At 47.2% G+C, this 23,925-nt stretch overlaps 1 protein-coding gene across 3 annotated transcripts in view; it reads right to left on the bottom strand.

Annotated features, from left to right (window-relative positions):
* LUC7L (LUC7 like) overlaps positions 1-22,727 on the bottom strand; it is a 37,211-nt gene extending 14,484 nt beyond the window's left edge. For 2 of the 3 annotated variants that reach the window (XM_044233776.1, XM_044233777.1), the window contains exons 1-5: positions 22,555-22,698; positions 20,503-20,597; positions 16,343-16,441; positions 2,932-3,042; positions 1,470-1,613 (exon numbers count right to left, since the gene is read on the bottom strand). In XM_044233776.1, the coding sequence (XP_044089711.1) occupies positions 1,470-1,613; positions 2,932-3,042; positions 16,343-16,441; positions 20,503-20,597; positions 22,555-22,615 (510 nt within the window). In that variant the 5' untranslated portion in view covers positions 22,616-22,698. Of the gene's footprint in view, positions 1-1,469; positions 1,614-2,931; positions 3,043-16,342; positions 16,442-20,502; positions 20,598-21,574; positions 21,646-22,554 lie in introns of all 3 variants that reach the window. The other variant, XM_044233778.1, reaches the window with a different exon arrangement.
* Between the last annotated feature and the right edge of the window lie 1,198 nt (positions 22,728-23,925).

The raw sequence follows: 23,925 nt of genomic DNA, 5'->3' as shown, positions 1-23,925 counted from the left end.
GATGCCAGCACCGCCCTCCAGCGGACCGTGCTGCTCACCCCAATGCAGGCTGGGCCCCCTTGGAGTGACCCTTCTGCTCTGCAGACTTACCACTGCCCCAGTGGGCATCGTGATAGCCCCATGGGCCCTGGGCGCCACCCATGCCTTCAGTCCATCATTCCGGACCTCTGGTTAAGCACCAAGCTGAACCGGGGCTACAGAAGTGGCCAAAGAGAGGCCTGTACCAGGGGCACCTACACGTCATCTCCTCATCTCTACCCAGCCTCACCAAGCCCATGGCTCTAATGACCTTCTCAGCTGGTGGGTCTTGGCTAAGGGCACTTCCAGGATTACCCGAACTCACCTGGAAACACAGAGTCACTCTCAAACTCAGACCCCATTCTTCTGACCACCGATTTTCATCTGAATGACTCTTATCCATCTGTTCACGTACCCTCTTTCTGTACCCCTCCCAACCCCAGCGCTGTCTCCACGAGGAGGACCTCCTCTGGCTTGCTCCCAACTGAAAACTAGCCGGGGCGCCCAGGCGGCTCTATTGTTGAGCCTCTCCCTTCTGCTCAGGTCGTGATCCCAGGGATCCTGGGACTGAACCCCGCATTGGATTCCTGCTCATCAGCAGGGTATCTGCTCCTCCCTCTCTTCTGCCTCTATTCCCCCTACTCATGCGCTTTCCTGCTCTACTCTCTCAAATAAATAAAACCTAAAATAAAAAATAAATATAAAGAATGGGGGAAAAAACACAAAAACCAACAACTAAAAAAGCCATCCGGCACACAGGTGGAGCCCAACAAGCATTTCGTCCAGGAATACAGATGTCCCCACCTCCCTCTGACTCTACCGTTGCCACCATTCCCAAAGGCTACGGGAGCCATTTCCAGTTCCAGTGGTAAAGATCTGGGAGTCAGAGCATATCCAATGGATCAAACAGCCTAGAGAGAAAACAGCTGCCAACACGATAATGAGTCTCTGACTCAGCTTCTCCACCACCCTGACAGTGCGTCCTGGCCTGGTACCTCAGCAGACACCATGCGGATGCGACCCTCAGTCTGCACGGGTTCTCTCTGACAGACACGCTGTGTCACCGAGAGCAGCAGGCTCTGGTCTGCAGGGCAGCCTGCGCTCCAGCTCTGGCGCCACCACACCGGCGGAGCGGCCACCACAGCCCGGCAAACCCCTAGAGAGTAAACTGGCACCACCGCAGGGACTCTTCAGCTCGAGGGACTGCGCTCTGTATAGGTGTCGTGCGGAGGGCCGGCCAGTGATGGGCAGGTTTCACACAAGGGACACAGGGGACAGAGCAGAGGCAAAACGCACGTATGCACAGACTCTAAATCCTACAACCTTGTCCACACAGCACCCTTCTTCCAACTTTTTCTCAACATTCAAAAAATGCAAGTTTAATTTTAGCCCAAATGGTCAAAATTCAGGGGTAACAACATCTCCTTTCTTGAAGACCTTTTCCCACCAACCTCAGCTTCTTTTTTCTTCGCACGGACTTTCTCCACTTCCATAAGAATCTTCTGGGATTCATCCACATTTCCCTCAGCTCCCAGTTGCTCAGCTTTAGCAAGAAGTTTTCCTATTTCTTCATTCAACTCATGTACTTTTTCTGCCTGAAAGAAGACAGCCAGGTGAGGCAGAGAGTTAGGTGAGCAGACATCTAAAACCGAAAGATCGTAACACAGAGACAATGCGTGTTTCTCCTGCTGTACTTCTGCTCCATTCTACCAAAACTACAAGGAACAGCCACGGTCCTCACGGGATCACAAGCAAACTCTAACAACTCTGGCATTTCTACTGGCTCCGCTAGGACTCTGACCTTAAACTAACCCAGCCGGCTGCAGTCCCTAAGAGCAGCACCATGCCTGTCACGTCCAACATGGTGGCCAGGGTCATCATGGTCGTCACTTTCTAGGCTGTCTCTTCTCACACCTTCTATCACCACTCAACCTTCTGCGTAAGGGCCATAAAATGTCCGGTCTAAACGCATACATCTGTACTGTAAGCAAAATGCCTAATCATTTGGGAATTAATTTTAGAAATAAGATAGTTGGGGCACCTGGCTGGCTCACTTGTTAAGCATCTGCCTTTGGCTCAGGTCATGATCCTAGGGTCCTGGGATCGAGCTCCGCATCAGGCTCCCTGCTCGGCCAGAAGCCTGCTTGCCCCTCTCCCACTCCCGCTGCTTGTGTTCCCTCTCTCACTGTGTCTCTGTCAAATAAATGAATAAAATCTTAAAAATAAATAAGTGAATAAAATAGCAACTACACATACCCCAAACAATGCTTTTACAAAACTGAGAGGAGAGGACACTGAAGAGATTCATTAGCTGCACGCAAAGACAGGAAACAGGATGTGGTCATAGGCCAATGACACACGATCTACCGTCTCCATTCTTTTTTTTTTTTTAAAGATTTCACTTATTCACCTGACAGAGAGATCACAAGCAGGCAGAGAGGCAGGCAGAGAGAGAGAGAGGAGGAAGCAGGCTCCCCACCGAGCAGAGAACCCGACGTGGGACTCGATCCCAGGACCCTGAGATCACGACCGGAGCCGAAGGCAGCGGCCCAACCCACTGAGCCACCCAGGCGCCCCACCGTCTCCATTCTTCAGTACAGCCACACCACAGTCTAACCATTGCTCAACTCAACGTCCCCCATTTACTGTTCGATGTGGGGGTTTTAAGAAGGCAAACTTTGATCAACATGGACAGTGGAGGAGGGACAGAAGCTGCAAGCAGCTCCAGTGAGCGGAGAACCTGCTGACCGCCTTCTCTCCTTACTGGGACGCACTGAGGAAGCACGGACTGTCCACCCCAAGGACGCAGTCAGTGCTGACGGTCCTGTAATGGTGTTGTGAGCCTGCCGGCAGGCTGGTTTTCACCACACAGTGAGCCGCACACACAGCTCGAGGAGAAAGCCCCAGGCATACCTTCGCAGAAACTTCGGCGCTGATCTCCTCCTGCGTCTCTGCCAGCCGCTTCTTGGCAAGCTCAGTTCTCCGATCACACTCAGCAATGAAGGACTCCAAGTGATCCATCGCCTAGCTCAGGAGAATCAGAGAGCTGTGATCAGTCACGAGGAAGGTCTTGGAACCCATCAGTTCAACAGGACATACACTCCTGGGTTGGTTTCTTAAAGCCTGTTAAGTTCGGTGGGAAGATCTTAAACTATGCTACAGCTAGCACATCCGTAACATTAAACCAAGGGGCTTTGTTAAACCGATCATTCAGAAGCACGGTGTTCTCATCTGATTTCTCTCTCAAATTTTGTCAAAGGACCCCCATCCCTCAATAACATTTCCCAGACTATTTTAGGCCATAATTATAGCGTTCTCTGAGGGGCAGGAAAGGCTGGACTGAGACTAGTATCAGAGGCCCTCTTCTGGTGAGCTGTGGGGGGTGCGGATGATGTACTCACTGGTCTGTGTGAGCCACGTAAATATTATCCCCTCATGTTCTGAGGGTAGAGTTCCCCCTTCCACCTCAAAACAAAACAATAGAACAAATATTACTGAGAGCTGTGAGCACAGTTAGTTATTGCCTGTCTAAAGCAGCAGGAAAACTGGTTACTACTTACCCAAAGAAATAAAGGAAAAGAAACTCTAGAAATCTAAATGCTCACTCTGAAAAGACTTGTGGGGGAAACACAGACACACTAATAAGCTGCTTCACATGTGTTAGGCAGCAGATCTGCCATGACCAGCCTCAGGCCCCAGCATAACTTCAGGTAAACCTGTAAACAGGGTATCTGTCTGGCCACAACCAGTGACCAGCAAGCAGCACCTCCCAAATTACAGCCACTAGTCCACTCACAGACACTGGCACTGCGTGAAGCATGACAGCAAGGGAGGATAGCATACGATGAGAGGCCTGGGTCACGTGATCTAGCACCAAAACATACGGAAGAAACAGCTCTGGGTGGAGATGACAGAAAGCAGGTGACAGGCCAGAAGACCCAGTGGTGATGAAGCACCGCTGCCTTCCGGGGCGCCTGGGGAGGCTCAACTGGTTAAGCGTCTGCCTTCGGCTCAGGTTGTGGTCCCGGGATCCTGGAATTGAGTCCTGCATCGGGCTCCCTGCTCAACTGGGGGTCTGCTTCTCTCTCTACCCCTTCCCCCTGCTCATGATCTCTCTCTCTCTCAAATAAATAAAGAAAATCTTAAAACAAAACAAAACAAAACCAAAGACCAAGTGGTAATAATCTATGTCCCTCCCTCCAAAGATGGCCAGAGGGAGCAAGTCAGCAGGTTGGCTGTTAAGAAAGCTCTCTACAAGGACCAGTGTGACACTGAAACGGACAAGAGGGATATGGTCTCCTCCAGAAATCCGAAAATCTCTCTTCGCAGAAATGCACAGTTGGACACGTTCAGACAGAGAAGTTCTGTGGTGGCGCCAAGCCCGAGGGCACTGGAGAAAGCCTGAAGTATAATGGCCCACTGACGCCAACTTCCGGTTTCACTCCACATTCACTCACTCCTGGAATTCAGGACCTCTCTCCTGTTGTGGGCCGGTTCAGATACTTTCCCTGATAAACATTTCACTAAGTTCAAATGATCATCTGTCTGCGTGCCCCACACTTTCTGGAAAGATACAGAGTTGACCGTTCCGCTGACAGGGTGCTAACTTGCCAGGATCCAGTGCCAGCAAGCTGACACAGGTGGCACGACTCCTGTGCTCGTAAGGGACGATGGATCGTGGCAGACCATCCTCAAATGCTCCGGCTTCACCCACACAGAGGTCCTCAATCTATGGTGCAGATCCTTCCGTTAACTGCCCAGAGTGATCCCACACCTGCGACAGACCCAGGAACCCACTCGTCAGGGTGACAGGTCACAATCCATTAAAGAAACAAGCTGCAGTTCCAGCAGAATCCAATTAGCTACAGACGCAGCAGACCAGAGACATCATTTAACTGCCACATTCTTTTAAGAGGTGACACTCTGGGGGGGGGGCTCAGTCAGTTGGGCATCTGCCTTCGGCTCAGGTCATGACCCCAGGGTCCTGGAATTGAGCCCTGCATTGGGCTCCCTGCTCACCAGGGAGCCTGCTTCTCCCTCTGCCTCTGCTGCTCCCCCTGCTTGTGCTCTCTCACTCTCTGTCAAATAAATAAAGTCTTAAAAACGAAAGGATATTCAAGTCTAAAAATTAAGCCCTAATCACAATCTACCATTCTCTAGAAAGTCCCCCAACCTCTCCAGCTTCAGAGTGTTGTGATGAAACTCGGCCTGCTGAGGAGGCCTGGGCACAGCGCTGACACCAGGAGGCAACTGAGTGTCACTGCTGCTGGAGGCCGTTCCTCCACACTCAGGACTGAGCGGCACTGTTCCCAGTGTCGCCAGCCCAGCAGAGATGACACCAGCCGGAAATCCGGGAGCCTGAGACGCACTCTCAGGGAGACTGGTCACAGGGAACATGAGCCCCTATGCTGCGTGTCCACATGTGCCTTAAAACAGCCACATGTGAGGGGCGCCTGGGTTGCTCAGTGGGTTGGGCCGCTGCCTTCGGCTCAGGTCGTGATCTCCAGGTCCTGGGATCGAGTCCCGCATCGGGCTCTCTGCTCAGTGGGGAGCCTGCTTCCCTCTATCTCCCTCTCTGCCTGCCTCTCCGTCTGCTTGTGATCTCTCTCTGTCAAATGAATAAATAAAATCTATAAAAAAAAAAAAAAAAAAAAGGCCACATGTGAAACTGCAAAAGTCTCCACTTCCCAGATGAAGAAAGTGAGGTATAGTTTCCAAACTACTAAGTGATGGCATCAGGGTCCAAAGACCCTGATGGTTTGGCTCTAAACTCCCTACACTCAATGTGCACAACTCCGAGGCGGTCACCACCAGCCCAGTTCCTAGAAGAACAGGACAAGTTACAGTAACTTGCCCAAGGTCACAAAGGGATCCCCGCCCAGGATATCTGACCTAGTAACTTTAACTATTATACGGTTCATCGTACACAGAAAAAGTAGGTATAATCAGAACCGGTCTCAACTGGCATATTAAAAACAGTCTGGAAATTTGTTGATACCATGTGTAGTTTCAGAAACCTGTCAAATAAAACATCACAAACCAAGACAATTTGGGAAGTAAGTTAACTGTGTTTTTACCGAGTTAAAAAGAATCAAATTCTTCATACTTTCAATAATGTGGACTCTAACTCAATTGTACTGCTCTGTAACGGCTTCACAGGTTGAATTAAAGTATTAATACTGTGGTTTGTTTGCCAGTGTTCAAGTTCAGAAATCTGAAATGTTATTATATAGATTACCTAGCAGCAGACGTCATATACCCATCCCTAAGAAATTTCTGGATAAAACACTTTCAAGAAGTCAAGGCCCGGCCCTGGCATGGTCAGACTGAGGCTACCTTAGGCTAGAAGGAGACAACAGTGAGGACAGGTGCACCAGCGGTTCCACCTACGAAGCTCAAGCTGAGGGTCTAGGCAGGCAACACCTACACAAAGAATCATCTTCCAGTAACTCTGACTAACCAAGACCCCAAAACATGGTTACTCACTATCAGCAAAGATGTGAAGATAGGAACTCTTCTGCCTGCCAGTGGGAGCACGGTATCATCAAAACCCCAGATACCCTCTGACGCAACGGTTCTGCATCTCGGAACGTCCCCCGGATGCGTGCAGACAGCGCAGACCTGCGCACAACGGCGCTGTGTAATGCAGACCACGATCGCCAACGGGACTGGTCATGTAATGCAGGTACCATCCCTTGGCAGGCTGTGCAGCCACAAAAAGCAATGAGGAACTCTACACAAAGGTATACTAAGAAGTTAAACAAAAAATGGAAGGGGCAGGTTTGAATAGGCGTAGAAACTACCACTGGTGTAACAACAGGAATACAGACATACCGTCTGCCTCAGGCATCCGCGTGAACTCTAAAGCCAATGGAAGACACTGGTTACTTCTAGAGGCAACCAGATGACTGAAGAGCAGAGCAGGAGAGAGGTTTCACCTTCTGTCCCGGTCAAGTCTGAACCAAGCGACAGCCCTACATGTGCTCACATTAGTAAGAGATGCGGCATCCTTTGTGAAATAACGCATCTGGGCAATAACGCTCATCTGCCACTTAAAGCACCAGGCCGAAGGCAGACGGGGGCCCCGACCATCGGCAGGTTCAAGCTATTGCAACCACTGTTGCCTCGGAGGTGGTCCAAGGGAAAGTGCAAAACTCTGCCTCGGATGTTCCAGTCACAAAGTAGAACCTAAATCCGATGATCAAGCCTCCAGACCCAATGCCTACAGTGCAAGAATTTCGAGGACCAGAGAAACATGTTAAACAAGACATCATGAAGCTATAACCACCAAAATCCAGGGTATGAGACTTCTAAAAAATTAGTTTTTTTCAAACAAATAGATTTTAAAAGATTTACGAAAGCATTCTAACATGTAGCCCTTATTTTGAATCCTGAGTCAAAGAAATAAAATTATAAAAAAATCCTTTCTGAAGCAATCTGGAAAATTCAAACACTATCAGTCAGATGCTAAGAAATTATTTTTAAAGATGACCATTTCTAATAAAATCCTCAAATTCTAGATACAGTATTTACAGAGGAAATTCTGTCTAGTAGCTAGTATAAAGAAATCCAGGTACGGGGCGGGGGGGGGGGGCGGCACGCGCCTGCCTGGCTCAGGGGAGCACGTGACTCTTGATCTCAGGGTTGTGGGTTCAAGTTCCACGGTGGGTCCAGTTAGTACTTAAAAACTGTAATTTTTTTTTTTAAAGATTTTTATTTACTTGAGAGAGAGAGAGAAATTGAGCACAAGCTAGGGGAGAAACAGAGGGAGAGGAAGCAGCACGCTCTTTGCTGAGAAGGCAGCCGGACGTGGGGCTCCATCCCAGGACCTGACTGGACCTGAAAGCAGACGCTTAAGCGACTGAGCCACCCAGATGCCCCTAAAAAATACGACCAAATATCCAGTGGGGAAACGCAAAGATAAAGACAAAAGAAGAGTTTTCATGTCAATAACCACCGAAAACTGGGAGACAGAACCCAGAAATTTCATTACAATATCCTGTCCACTTCTGTATCTTTAAAAATTTTCCTGAACACATTTTTAAAAACATGCCAAGTGCATTCTTCATTCCAAGCGTGATACCAGATCTCAACACACATGGCAAAGACAATGCTGAAATATTTACAGACTGACTGAGACGCACACGGTTTGTCTGCAGATCTGTGAGAAGCTACGGGAGATGAAACCCCGCTGGCTGTGGGCTGATCATTCCCAACGCTAAGTGACGGGTACTAGGAACGTCACTGTATGATTGCATTCCACTTTTGATTTTTTGAGATTCTCCAGAATAAAATTTAATAAAAACTCCCTGGTGGGGTATCTGGGTGGCTCAGCTGGTTAAGCATCCGACTCTTGGTCTCGGCTCAGGTCATCATCTCAGGGTCCTGAGACTGAGCCCTGTACTGTGCTCTGCACTCAGCAGGAAGCCGGCTGGAGATTCTCTCCCTGTCTCTTCCCTCCCTTGCGGGGATGCAATCTCTCTTTCTCAAATCAATCAATCCCTTGTAAGTCAACCCTTCTTAGACACTTTTTTTAAATTTTTTTTTTTTTTAAGATTTTATTTGGGATGCCTGGGTAGCTCAGCGGGTTAAGTAAGCCTCTGCCTTTGGCTCAGGTCATGATCTCAGGGTCCTGCCCACATCGGGCTCTCTGCTCAGCGTGGAGCCTGCTTTGCCGGCCCCCCCCCCCCCGCCTGCCTCTCTGCCTACTTGTGATTTCTGTCTGTCAGATAAATAAATAAAATCTTAAAAAAAAAAAAAAAAAAAGGTTTGAACTTTAAAAAAGAAAAAAGAGGGGCGCCTGGATGGCTCAGTGGGTTAAGCCGCTGCCTTCGGCTCAGGTCATGATCTCAGGGTCCTGGGATCGAGCCCCGCATCGGGCTCTCTGCTCAGCAGGGAGCCTGCTTCCTCCTCTCTCTCTGCCTGCCTGTCATCTCTCTCTGTCAAATAAATAAATATATAAAAGAAAAAAAAAAAGAAAAGATTTTATCTGAGAGAGACAGACTGCTCATGCTCAGGAGCAGGGGGAGGGGAAGAGGGAGAAGCCGACTCCCCACTGAGCAAGGAGTCTGATTCAGAACTCAATCCCAGGACCCAGACGCTTAACCCAGGCACTCTCTCTGTCTTTTTTTTCTTAACTGAAAAATAATCCATGTAATCATAGCTTTAAAATGCTCTGTGAATGTAACTTCCTACCCTCCTTTTTGCCAACAGAACCTCAGAATTCTAACCCAAAACCTATTCCTGAACTGGCAGTGTGACCCAGGCTTCCAGCAGAACACCGCAAAAAGCCTCACTAGCCAAGGTTCACTTGTGGCAGGTAAGAAGCCAGTTGCTGCTGCTGGGCCTCCTGGAGAGGCTCAGTAGGAAGAGTTAGGTCACAACTCCAGCGGACACTGGGTGTAGAGATTATTTAAATTAAAAAGGCTTAAAAAAAGAAAAAAAAAAAACAGTGAGTTTTTGCTTTTAAAGTGTTTGCTTCGGGGTGCGTGGGTGGCTCAGTGGGTCGTGATCTCAGGGTCCTGGGATCAAGCCCGGCATCGAGCTCTCTCCTTGGCGGGAAGACTGCTTCCTCCTCTCTCTCTCTGCCTGTCTCTCTGTGTACTTGTGATCTCTGTCTGTCAAATGAATAAATAAAATCTTTAAATAAATAAATAAATCACGTGTTTGCTTCCTTGCATTTCTTTTCTTTTTTTTTTTTAAATATTTTATTTATTTATTTGACAGAGAGAGATCACAAGTAGGCAGACAGGCAGGCAGGCAGAGAGAGAGGAGGAAGCAGGCTCCCCGCTGAGCAGAGAGCCCGATGCAAGACTCGATCCCAGGACCCTGAGATCATGACCTGAGCCAAAGGCAGCGTCTTAACCCACTGAGCCACCCAGGCGCCCTGGCATGACTCTTGATTTCAGCCCAGGTGATAATCTCAGGGTCAGGAGATCTAGGTCCCAGCTGGGCATGGAGCCTGCTTGGGATTCACTCTCTCCCTCCATACTGCCCCCCAACAGCTCCCACAAGGCTTAAAAAAAAAAAAAAAAAAAACACTTAAGAATTTGGTATATATTTTTAAAAACTGCATTAAGATGCATACCTAAGCACTCAATTTTTATTCCAACCAAACAAGACAGTTTAGTAAGTTTCCATTTTTTCTTCTTCATACCAATGCACACGTCTTCTGTCTTCTACAATCTACAGCCATGCAATATGTTATTTAACTGTAACATGACTACTTTAGGTCCTCTAAGAAGAAAGTTATTTGGGTATTTTCACTTTTTCACTAATGCAAAATGAAGCAATGAACATCTTAGGTCTTCTCATACATACGCAAATGTTCTTATAAGACATCTTCTTAAAAATTGTTTAAATATTTTAAATTTGTAAAATGGGCTGATGAGTTCTTATAAAAGATCTACCCAAAGTCCAATGTCAATCTATAAATTCAGCAACTAATTATGAAAATAGTTCTTAACAACAGGGACACCATAGTGGCTCAGTCAGTCAAGCCTCTGCCTTCCGCTCAGGTCGTAATCTCAGGGTCCTACGACTGAGTCCCACATCAGGCTCCCTGCTCACGAGAGTCTGCTTCTCCCTCTTCCTCTGCTGCTCCTCCTTGTTCTCATTCTCTATCTCAAATAAATAAATAAAACCTTAAGAAAAAAATCTTAATGACGCACTCTGTAAAGACAGGTTTTATTTTAAACTAATGAATCATGAATAAATCAACTAAAGCCCCAAGTTTTAGCCAAGTTTTTCTTTTACAAAAAAGATAAACAAAACGCATGCATGTCTTAGCAGGCCTGTGGAACATGCAAAGCTTTCTCACTGACCTGACTACAATAATTGTTCTAAAGAAAAAAAGCACATCCTATGTATAACAAAAATGGTTTTAAAATATAACTGCAACATCTGCTATCTTTGATAAACTTCTCAATATTAAAACAAATTTTCTGAGCTTGTGGTCAGGTGTTGCCCTGAGTGGCCCACTCCAAATCCAACTCCTCTGCCAGCACCACATGGTGCTGCCTCCATTAATGCTGGCAAATAACATCAGGCTTAGGGTACTTGGTAAATGGTGGGCCCGTGTAACAGAGTTATTGCCAATCATGGAGATACTCCCCAAAACATCTGGTGAGCTACGGAAAAATACACTACTAAAAAAACCCGGAGTCAATCTTCCATTAGTGATGGTTTACTCTATGACAATGAAACCCGGGCCCATTTCCCAACAGTGATGACCGCACTGCAGCCCTTGGAACCAACCTCAAGAGGGACCCCTGGGAGCCACATGTTGGTCCAGGGCCGGGGCCTTGCACAGTGCAGGGGCCTCAGGGCAGCCCAGGAGCCCAGCGGCACCAGCAGCAGGTCAGGGTTAGCAAGAATCCGTCCACTAACCACATCTGACCAAAATGTTTCTGAAGGATTCTTGCTTCTCAAACTGCAATTTTGACACAAAACATCACAACTAGCCTTCTGATAATCCTGTTTGTTCATCCTGAATCAGCTATCTTTAAAAGAATGAAACCAACCTCCAGAGAACTACTGGATGGCTGGTTACATGGAAAGGGGAGACTTTTTTATCTGAACCTTTTAGACCTCTGCAATCTCCCCCAGCGAACATGCATTACCCACCAAAAAGATTTTTAAAAAATGATTTTCATTAAATTAACTTCACAAATCTGTATTTTAAGAAAAGCCTTTGTTTTTCCATTAAAGTTTATTCTGTAAAACTAAGGAGGTAAGTTATTTTAGCTTGGTATTTTAAAGTCAAGCCATATTTAATTACTTATCAAAGTAACCCATGTACATCCAATCACTACTGAGAAGTATAAGTTCAAAACAAGGTCTTCATGCTAAGTATGGAGCCTACCTTAAAAAAAAAAAAGAAAAAAACCAAAAGGTGGGGTAATTTGTATGGCATGTGAATTTTATCTTAAACTCACTGAAGAAACTTTCTAAGGTAAAATCTCCACCCTCAACACCCAGAGGTATCTTCCTCTCAGCTTTATAATGCAACACTCCACTGTGTAATTAAACTCTTCTCCCTTTAAAAAAATTCTGCAACAAGCATCTCTTCTGTGCACTCATTTGCAAATACCCGTAAGATATGTTACCAACAGCAGAGTTCTGGAATGAGTTCCTATATACCCTGACAGACTGTCCTCCTTCAAATATGGCTACTCCAAAATGCCCTTCATTTTCAGGGCAAAAGGACTTCTTCCACTTGTTATCAAACATTTTAATATGAACCATCTATAAGATCAAAAGTGATCTTTAAGGAGTTGGGGGAGGGGTGGTTACCTTTTTAACAGAGAAAGTAATTCCTATATATGATAAATTTTCACATAGTACACAAAGGTTTCTTGCCCTGCTCTAACCCTCCAACCAAGTTAAGAGTGTTTATAACCTCTTGGGTTCCTCTAGAACACCTCTCTGCACATCTAAATATGTTAACAAGTGTACAGCACCCTCCTTAATAAAACAAACAAAAGATACACTGTGGAGGAGTACACCAGCGGCACAGCTGGTGGAGCATGCAACTTTTGATCTCGGGGTCGTGAATTTAAGCCCCATGTTGGGCATACAGCTCATTTATAAGTAAATCAGTAAAAAAAAAAAAAAAAAAAGGATGTATGCAACTTAACACATTGTTTAAAAAACAAGACAAGGGGCACCTGGAGCGCTGGACCCTTGGTTTCAGCTCAGGACCTGATCTCAGGGTTGTGGGACTGAGCCCAATGTAGGGCTCCGAGCTCAGAGGGAAATCTGCTGCTCCCCCTGTCCCTCCCACTTGCACGCATACCGCGACACGCGTGCCCACTCGGTCTCTAAAATAAATCCTTAAAAAAAAAAAAAAAAAAAAATCCTAAAAACCCAAACACTATGGGGGTACACCTGGGTGGCTCTGTCAGGTGAGTGTTACACTCCTGATTTCAGATCAGGTCATGATCTCGGGGGTTGTGAGACCAAGCCCTGTCACCCACTCCATGCTCAGCGCAAAGTCTGCTTATCTCTCTCCTTCAGCCCCCACCTCCACTCCCGCAAGAGTGGAGCTTTCTCAAATAAATAAATAAATTACAGAAGTAGGATATTAGACTTTGCTTATCCACTCAATCTGTCTTGCAGATACTTTCACATCAACATACAATGAACAGGCCAATTCTCTTTTCACAGTTGTCCATCATTCCACCCTAAAAAGAGTGACTGTTTAGGCAGTCCCTTACTGAGGAAGCCAACCTGGTTCCTGTTGCCTGAAGCTATGAATGCCGTAGGAATATTCTAGGACAGGTGTGTCTTTGTACCAGTGAGGTGTGATCCTAGAACTGGCCGGGCTGGCATGTGCTTTCACATCTTGAGACGCTAAGTTACCCAGGAGGTGTATCAGAACTATCTGACCCTTCATTTCTTCAATTCTGAGCCAGGTGAGCATCTGTCACAGGATTAGATGCCCACGGGAAATATCCTTTTCTATCCTTTGCTCCTTTTTAAATTGAGCCACTGATACCATTCTTGTCAATTATGATAAATTTTACATTTAAGATAACTAGCCCATCATCATACACACTGTCAATGTCCTGTCCCAATTTATTCTCATTGCACAAAAGGGAACTTTTTTCCAATAATCTTCACACCAAGCACAAGGCTCAAACTTGTGACCCCAAGATCAAGAATCACATGCTCTTCAGACCGAGCAAGCCAGGGATCCCATGTACAGGTATTTTTGTTAGACTAAATTTTAAGTTTTTAAACAAATGTACCCTCCTTCCTCTTATAGCTTCTAGACTTTATAGCATTAAGATGACAAACAAAATTCATTTCCTAGGGATCCAACTGGGTATTTTCCTACTGGCTAGTGGATAGTTTTCAACAATATTCATTAAAAAACCAAACAAACAGGGGCGCCTGGGTGGCTCAGCGGGCTAAATCGCTGCCTTTGGCTCAGGTCAAGATCTCAGGGTCCTGGGATCGAGTCTCGCATTGGGCTCTCTGCTCGGCGGGGAGCCTGCTTCCTCCACTCTCTCTCTCTGCCTGCCTCTCTGCCTACTTGTGACCTCTCTCTGTCAAATAAATAAATAAAATCTTTAAAACAAAAAAAAACAACAAAAGAACACTTTCTACCCTTCTGCACACTGGTAAAACACACCTCCTTCAAAATACACTAAATGTGTGTTTCAGTCACTGACTCCATTTCTTCTACTCATCTGTGTCTAACTTTAAATTTATCAGGGCATTTAAAAAATGCACTGACATGGGACACCTGGGTGGCTCAGTTGGTTAAGCGGCTACCTTCGGCTCAGGTCATGATCCCAGTGTCCTGGGATCGAGTCCCACATCCGGCTCCTTGCTCGGCAGGAAGCCGGCTTCTACCTCTGCCTCTGCTGCCACTCTGCCTGCCTGTGCTCGTGCGCGCGCGTGCTCTATCTCTCTCGCTCTCTGGCAAATAAATAAATAAAATCTTAAAAAAAAAAAAATGCAATGACATTCTGATTTAGTAGAAATGCTAAGACCTCTGATCCAGGAAACATTACTAAACCTGAGATTTCAAAAAAATACACCTGTGTATCTACCAGTCTCTGAAACTTGACATCCCAAAGTAATGGCCTCCTTGCATAAGCACCTGCAGGTTACTGAAGAACGTAAACTCATGATATAGAAAAATTCCCTTTCCAAGCCTCTTCTGTTAGTCAAGCTGTTGTTAAAGGCACTTTTAGTTAATACAAATATTCAACACTGAGAGCACACAGTGGTTAAAGGAATTTGAAAAAGAATTAATCTTAATGACTTTTAAGACTACTGGCTTAGGGGCGCCTGGGTGGCTCAGTGGGTTAACCCTTTGCCTTTGGCTCAGGTCATGATCTCAGGGTCCTGGGATCGAGCCCCGCGTCTGGCTCTCTGCTCAGCGGGGAGCCTGCAACCTCCTCTCTCTCTCTCTGCCTGCTTGTGATCTCTGTCAAATAAATAAATAATTTAAAAAAAAAAAAGACTACTGGTTTAAAGAGAGTTTACTCCAGCTACAACATCCTTTATGATGTCCTTTGGTGAGGAGGAGACGCCATTCCGTGGCTTCCTCACACCAAGCTCTGTCCCTTCCCAGTCTTCACTCAGGAACCTGAATGCCACCAAACCCCTTTAGTGACCTTTGGTCACGCTAGTGATGGACAGGAAAAAGAAAAAAACAAATGGGGTGGCTAAATCCTGCACTCAGAGGTGAAAACTGCTGTTAAAGGGTGAAAAAAAATCTTAGCTATCACAGTGGTTTGTGGCCTGGAATACTACAGCACATTAAGGTAATACTCAGGTTTCTGTGGTAACAAAATTTCATTGAAGGACAGGGGACATATTAGGAAGAAAAGTCTTAAAAAGAGTTCCTTTGGGAGGCAACAGCTAAAAAAAAAAGTTGTGAAATTCCATTTTATAACCAGTGAACTGCAAAAATTCAACACTATTGGGGTATAAATTGATACCATGGCTTTATCGACAACAGAAATGAGACAGAGAGGGGCGCCTGGGTGGCTCAGTGGGTTAAGCCGCTGCCTTCGGCTCAGGTCATGATCTCGGGGTCCAGGGATCGAGTCCCGCATCGGGCTCTCTGCTCGGCAGGGAGCCTGTTTCCCTCTCTCTCTCTGCCTGCCTCTCCATCTACTTGTGATTTCTCTGTCATATAAATAAATAAAATCTTTAAAAAAAAAAAAAAAAGAAATGAGACAGAGAAAGGACGCCATTACAAAACCAGCTCACAAGGATGAACGTATACAATCCTTACCAGCCAAAACTTCCTCCCCTCGAAACAGACCCTAAATGAACCCTAATACACATATACCAAGAATATATTTCAGAACATTCGTAATACTGTTTGTAGTAGCAAAACAAAACAAAACCCACACCCAAGAACCAAGCCAGGTGTCTACGAATAATGAAGAGAGTTTGGGGCATACTCAAGCAGCAATGAGATTAACCAAACCCAGTAAAACGGGTAAACAAAAATACAATACTGAATGAAAAAGTAAGGTTATTAAAGATTGTGCTATGAAACTATTCTTTTAAGGCTTAAAAACAAGCAAAAATATGAAGTTCAAGGAACCATAAAAATACATAATAACACTTTTAAAAGGAAATGATACACACAAAAATGCACAACAGTGCTGGGGTGGTAGACTCACAGGTGACAGCAAGTATTACTTGCCATTCTAGCTCCCAGCCCTACTGGCAGAATAACAAATTATCTCTTTTGTTATTCTGCTGCATAACTTACAAATGTTACATTTTTATTCTTGTTAGCTGGTATTTGGCTCTTCACAGTAGAGACGAATCAACATAAAATAAAACTTACATCTAATTCAAAAAACAGGTCCCTTTCTTTACTTGCAATCTCATAATCTGCTCGGAGGGCCAAGTCGTGGATTTTGGTACATTCTCCTAAATCCATGCGCTGTGAGAAAGAAACAGAAGTTTACACATGAACATCTACCCACTGCAGAAAGCACATGACCTGGTGTTTCAACTGTTACCAAAATAAACAACATCTTTTTGAACAGTAAACTGTAATAAAAATGTTAAGAAACAGTACATAGCCAAGAAATCGTACTTTTCTTCTATCACCATGATAATATGACACTTTGATACGTTTAAGTGCGAAGGTTTCTGTCTCTTCTAGACCCAGAGATACTGGACTAATAATGGAAACCGTATTAATTAGTTTTTGCTAGTTTTACTTTTACATCAGACATGTAAGCAGTCTATTCAGTGGGGCACCTAGGTGGCTCAGTCAGGTGAGTATCCAACTCCTGATTTCTGCTCAAGTCTCAGGGTTGTGGCATAGAGCCCTGCGGCAGGCTCCACACTCAGCGGGAAGCCTGCCTGGGATTCTCTCCCTTTCCCTCTCCCCCTTGTCCCATTCAACCTCTCTCTAAATATATACATAAATAAAATCTTTTAAAAATGAAGAAGAAACATCTATTCAGTAAACAACAGCATGGAGAAAGGGAGAGGCCACAAGGAAAACACCAGAAAACAAGAGTATCACCAACAGCCACAAATTTCTAGGCATTCCTTCCTGCATTCTTCAATACGCGAGGTGCTCAATGCCTAAGGTGCAAAGACAGGACAAGGATAGAGCAGATAGCAACCAGGTCTGGGCAACTACAATACAACCTAACGCTCGGCTCTGTACACCTCTTTGCATATCAGAAGGCATGAAGCAGAACAGGTCCATTTAGAGCCCCTCTCTGCCCCCCCAAAAATCCTCCAAACACTCTCCTAACCTAGTAAATGACCCTGGATATGACTGGAGACAGAGAATCAGGCCACTCAGTTGTCCCACTTGAGAAACAAAAGGTTGTTTCACTGAAACAAATGACCTGTTTTACCAGTAAGATTAGCCTGATGTGCTGCTGTGTGTTGTAAGCACGTGTGCAACAATGAATCTGAGAGTGGGACTCTGAGACGGCACCCTCCGCCTCTGGCCATCGAGAGCAAAAGCAAGGTTTGTCTACTAAGCATCACGCTATCAAGTCACACAGTGCAAGTTAACAAAGCCCAGCATCACCATGAGGAGACACCTGTGAAGTCCAAGTATTTGGACCAAAACGTGTCCACGTAACTAGTAAACAAACAATGATGGAGGCCAGGACCTCCTTTAAGCTCAGAGTACAACTATGTCCAAAAGGAGCTCAAAAACTTCATGGGTTATAAAGTCCTTAACATTTTAGGCCAATTAGGGAGGCTGGCAGTACCTGACTCTTGGGCCCTAGTCTCATAGAATGTGCACGCCCTGCTCACTAACAAAACGTCCTTTAGTGTGAACAGTGACAGAACCAACAGCCGGCTCCCTACGTGGAGCTCATCTTCCTTTAGACCGAGGTCAACTTCTGCATTTAAACACTAAAGACCTCTCCTCTTCATTATTCTTCCCGTGAAGTTACATGTAGCCCTTGGATGCTGTTACGTGAGGGGAATCTAGAGGCAGGGCAACAGTGTTTCTACCAGCTGAAGTCGTAGCCAGAATAGCTCTCCCTGGACCGCTGGACAACTTTCACTTCATTCTCTCTTTTAAGTATCAGGATGATTCTTTAAAATACACAGTCTCAGAGCACCTGGGTGGCTCAGTGGGTTAAGCGGCTGCCTTCGGCTCAGGTCATAATCCCAGGATCCTGAAATCAAGACCCATGTCGGGCTCCTTGCTCAGGGCGGAGCCTGCTTCTCCCTCTCCCTCTGCCTGCCTGCATGCCGCTCCCCCTGCTTGTGCTCTCTCACTATCTCTCTGTGTCAAATAAGTGAAATAAAATAAAATATATAGTCTCCAAAAATGAAAACCAAGAACCATTGCTGCAAAGTAACTGGCAAACAACAGAAATGCTTAAAAGCTAATGAAAACTCTGTATCTCAAAGAAAACCCACCACCAGCGGAAGTAAGCACTAAAACCTTTACTACTAAGCATTTTAAGTACAAATAAATTACCGCTCTACGAACTTCAACTGTCAAGAAAATTTTGACATCAGTGAACCACCCACGAAGCAAAAATCTACTGCTGGCCTTCCTTTGGCTGAGAAGTCTCAAGCAGCCAGGGCTAATGCAAGCAGAGGACAGGCCTGGGTTCCATGGTTACTCTCTGACTGTGTATCTTCAGCTTTGCCAAGGAGGCAGGAAGTACTGGCGGGCCAATTCCCCTGGCAGCTAAGCACCAAACACAGCTGAAATACCACAGTAAGTCTTCTTCCAGAAGATTTTAAGAGGCTGTTAAATCCAGCATGTCAAATCGTTTCTACCGAAGGAACACCTGTGTTCTCTACCCTCTGGTGGCCTCGCACTGGTGACATGGAAGGGTACTCAAGGCTCCTTTCAGAACTTTTGGAAAACAAACATGCTTCCACTGAGACAAGTTACACTACATTCCCTCCAGCTATCTTACTCTCCCAGACTCACTAACCAATACTGTATTTTCCGGTTAAGCCTCGATGAAACTGTAACTTCTGTTCCTCCATGCCTCACCTCTAATGACAGGAGATGGTTCTGAGCAACAACTTGGGCCTGGAGCAATCCTCTGAAGACGGACGATTACAGCCACTTTCACTTAGCCACTCCGTGATAACTAAAACAACCCCTTATCTATTCATTGTCCGTCTTCTTCCTCCACCGGCTGAAGCCTTTATTTTACTGGCACCATATCCACAGTGCCCGGCACACAGCAGGTGTTCAGCAAATAGCTGAGGAATTCATCTGTACCTGACACAATAAACGCTGGCAGGAAATGCCCTTATTCTGGTTACTTTTCTCACTGGCATTCTGGAACAATGCTACCCAGGGTTCTGACCTCCCCTCAAGAAACCGAGATGCTTCACACTCGTGCACATCCATCCCCCTTCTCCTTGGTTTCTCCCCTTAAGAGCAATCAGCAGTTCCAGGTTCTGATGCCTCCCTACAGGATTCTCCTTCAGCAGAACTGCTCTTAACCAGTGGAAGCCATTAGTCTACACTGATGGTACAAACAACAATCCATAGCAAAGCATCTCTCTACATCAGGTCCAACTACAGGCAAAACCTCAGGTAACAAAGGGACAGTGTTGGACATTCATCTCCTAGTTGCCCTCTGTAGAGTCAGCTTGAGAAGATCTAATACATACATGCGATTTCCCACAGGCTGCTCCCCTCACAATGGTAACGAGAACAGCAACAATTAATCATGAAGAAAATGTTCCCTAGTGGATGCACACTTGACCCTTAAAATGAGCAGACAGTTTTCACACTCCATGAGGTGGCTGTGCCATCCAAACACGGTGGTGGTCTTTACAGGACTCCTTGGCTCTAAGTGGCTGTGTCGCTGTAGATGGTTCTCTACCCTTCGGTCTTCTCCAATCCTATTTGATTTTGGATAAATGCATATTCCATAAACTAGCCTTTATCTATTTGGTTCGTCCAAAGTGAATGTACAATTTTAGGGGTGGATATTCATTGGATCACATGCTGATTTCTTGAATGGGTAATGTAACACAATGCTAAAAACTCAGTGGTATATCCAACTGAATTATTAAAAACCTAAGACCTGGACAACCCTATCAGGTCCCCTCCCTCCTGAGGAACTTTGTACTATCACTCGGCTATCACTCAATAAACCTTGCACTGCTGCAAACCAAAAAAAGGAAAGTACGTCGTTAGATCAAAAGTCTAGGCATCGGCATATGCTCACCATGAAACCCAACCAGTGAACCCGGAATTTTCAAAGAACTAAAGGCTGACCTGAACCGTACTTTTCTGGTCTAGCCAAATGATACAACTCATACTATTTGTTTGTGAATATCTCCATAAAAGTGATTCTACAAAATATATGGTAACTTACAGAGAGAAATTCTTACAGCAGTGAAGTAAGTTCCATAACAAGATTCCACCAAATTAACAATCTATCATTTGAAAGGCAGTAAGTGATTTCTGCCTGGTAAAGGCAGCCCCCATGTCTGAGTGTTCCATGACGTTCCCCCAACCCCGAATACACCTACCGTCCCAGCCAGGATATCATGAGGGCAGCAGTCCAGAAGGTGACTCTTGCAGACACGGTCATCTGTAAACTTGACCCTCTGTCTGGTTTCGTCTCCTGAAATTCATTTGTGGTTTTAAATAAGACAATATTACCACGTTAAACACCAAAGCACATCTGGTACGACAATTCACCTGGATGGTTGGCAGACTACCAAATACAATGGAAGGCTGATCTAGAGGTATTTACAACTGGAGCGGGATACGGATGTTTTTTGATGCTAAATGTATCATGAAGAATCACACACTTAATGAGATCTGACTCCATCATTGTGCCAAAGAAGTCAAGGAATCTGAAGTAAGAGGCTGAGCAACAAAAGGCCGTTAACCGCACACATACATGTGGGCAATGATACCAAACCCCACGCTGATCAGAGGGCCATGAATCACCACATCTGACTTATGGCTGGTAGTGTCCACCAACAGAAGCTACGTATTACTCTGATCGTTCTGCTATGGACAAATACATAGGCAGTATTTTGCCCAAAATCACATGAAGAAGAAAGCTTTCGAACTCTACCACTGGCTGATAAATGATCTAGACTTAATCTTCCTGTCCCCTTCGCCCCCACCCTTAAAAAAGAAAGTTGGCACCTGGGAGTCACTTTTAACAAGACAATACCAAAGGAGAAAAAAAAAGGGGGGAACTAGATTAGTCAATACACACTGTGAGTTCCAACACATACTGTACCCATCTGCATTCTTCAAGACCTCAGCTGCAGAATTTTATGCCCGCTGTTGAAAAGTTTTAAAGGGAAAGTTTTCTTGCCCCACCTGCAGTAAGGAAGTCAGGGGAACGATACATAAAAGTAAAGGCAAATGGAACGTGACAAACTTTAAAGCTAATCTGTGTCTACACAGAGCTGTGTCATACGAGAAGAGGAGGAATACACTTCAGGATTCGCAAGCATCCAGGATTCATGTCGTGTCTCTTTACTGAAAATGTTTGCTTTCTGAACTACACTTTTAAAGTTATTCGTGAAAAAAAGCACACACTTTTTCGTTATAACAGCTTAGAAATTGGTTGTGACTCACGGCTCGATGAACATGAGGCTTTTCTGCAACTCCCTTGCAGATTGATGTAGGCAGGCAAAGATACACTGAACCTTTATGAATAAAATAGAGGGGCCACAATTGTTCAGTTTGTAGGAAATACAAGTATGGGAAGCAATTCAAAAGCAACTCAATATACAAAGAACACTAAAAAGCACTTATTCCACTACGGAGTAGAGTGCAAAGAGTCCGCACAGCCCTGCGAGTGTGCCAGCGGGAACTACAGCTCCGTCCACGGGCGGAAGAGAAAACACAGACCACGGCGGGCGCACCGGGCCGCGAAGGCGCGACCGCTCGCTCCCGAGACAACCACCGCGACCGCTCGGCCTCCCTACGCCGTCCCTGTCCGACCTGCACCTAACGACTGCAAGCGCTAGCTCAACGGAGGGCCCCCGCGCGGCTGCGAGGGCCGGCCCGCTCGGCGCCGCGGGAACCCGCGCTGCACAAGCTCCACGGACGGCGGTGCCGGGCACGGCAGCCACGCCCGGGGCCGCGGACCCGCCCGGCCCCCTCGGCTGGCACGGAGCGTCTTCCCCGCGGAGCCCCGCCGCCGCCGCCGCCGGCGAAGTGCAGCCCAGGCCGGCGCCCGCCCTTCGCCGACTCCGCGGCCGGCCGGGCGGCGCGAGGCCGCGGGCGGGGGGCGGGGGGCGAGGCGAGGCGCGGCGCCGGCCAGGGAGAAAGCCGCAGGACGGCCCGTTGGGCCGGGGCTGGAGCCCCACCCGCGACTCGGGCGCCGAGGCAGGAGCCGCCCGGGGCCCCGCCGTCAGCGAGGGAGAAGCCGGCCGCCGCCGCCTCCCGGGCGAGCCACCTCAGACAAAGGCCCGGCGCCTGCGGTCGGCGCGCGGGGGAGGGGGAGGGTGTCCGGCGCAGGCGCAGACGGTCGCGGCCCCCGCCTCAGGCCGCCCGGCGGCCTCGCCTCACTCCCGCCCCAACCCCTCGCCGGTGCGGCCGCTCCGACTCACCGTCCCGGGCCGTGCCCATGAGCTGGTCCAGCAGGGCCCGCATCTGCGCCTGGGCGGACATGGTGGCCGGCGAGGGCGGCAGGGACGGCGGCTACGACTCCTCTCAGAGCGGTGGGGGCAGCAGCAGCGGCGGCAGCAGCGACGAAACCTGGTCGCGTCGGCCTCGAGCCTGCTCAGCTCCTTCCCGCCGCGGGGGACGCCGGGAGGAAGTGCGTCGGCAGGGGCGCTGAGCCTGCTGGGAAATGTAGTTTCTGGGTGGGCGGAACAGGAACTGAAACTCCGCCCTGGGGGAGACCAGCCGAGAGGGTCCAACCAACCCTGATTTTGCTCTAGGTTCCGAGACCTTTCTATTGAGACAAACTGCAATAAAATAAATTAAATTAAATTATAAAATAAAATAGGGGCACCCGGGTGGCTCACTGGATTAAGCGTCTGCCTTCAGCTCAGGTCAGGATCCCAGGGTGCTGGGATCGAATCCCCTATGGGGCTTCTTGCTTAGCGGGAAGCCTGCTTCTTCCTCTCCCACTCCCCCTGCTGTGTTCCCTCTCTCTCTGTCAAATAAAACCTTAAAAAATTATAATAGGGCTCCTGGGTGGCTCAGTGGGTTAAGCCCCTGCCTTCGGCTCAGGTCATGATCTCAGGGTCCTGGGATGGAGCCCCGGCATCAGGCTCTCTGCTCTGCAGGGAGCCTGCTTCCCCCTCTCACTCTGCCTGCCTCTCTGCCTACTTGTGATCTCTGTCAAATAAATAAATAAATAATCTTTTTAAAAAATAATAATAATAATAAATAAATACAAACAAAAAATAAAGGCCCCTATGGGTTTGTTTTGGTGCAACTTGGCCTGGTTGTAAAATGTCACTGGAGAGTAAATGGCTACGGCTTTTCAACATAACGGAAAGATGGAGTCACCTGTCCCAGCAGACATCCCCGAGTTACTCTAAGGACGTCGTGATTTAAAGCGTGCGGTACCGGCACAGAAACGGCGAGAGCAGGGAGGCACGGACAGGTTGAAGATGCAGACAGAAGCGCTGGGGAAACCCCGCTTCCCTGTGCTTTTGTAAAAAGCCGGGGCTCGCTCGGACCCTTCACCTCCGATGGCATCAGCTCTGCAGCCGTTTGCTTGTGCCGTCGGCTGCTCTGGTCCGGAAGGGTCGCGTCGCTTCTCTAGGGAGAGGGCGGGCCACGGATTCCGCCCTTGCGGTAGGTGCCTAGGCCCCGGGCAGCACGCGTTCCCGTCGCAGGCACGCACACTTCAAGGAGAGAGGCCCGAGCTTGGGGACACCAGCCAAGAGGCGCTGGGGCCGTGGGGCCCCGGGGGAACTCACTAACATACCGAAGGACTGGAGCGGGCAGACCCTTTAAAGAGGGGA

The sequence above is a fragment of the Neovison vison genome, chromosome 14 (assembly GCF_020171115.1).
Source record: "Neovison vison isolate M4711 chromosome 14, ASM_NN_V1, whole genome shotgun sequence".
In the NCBI taxonomy this organism is placed as follows: Eukaryota; Metazoa; Chordata; class Mammalia; order Carnivora; family Mustelidae; genus Neogale; species Neogale vison.
This window is presented reverse-complemented; position numbering and strand designations above follow the sequence as displayed.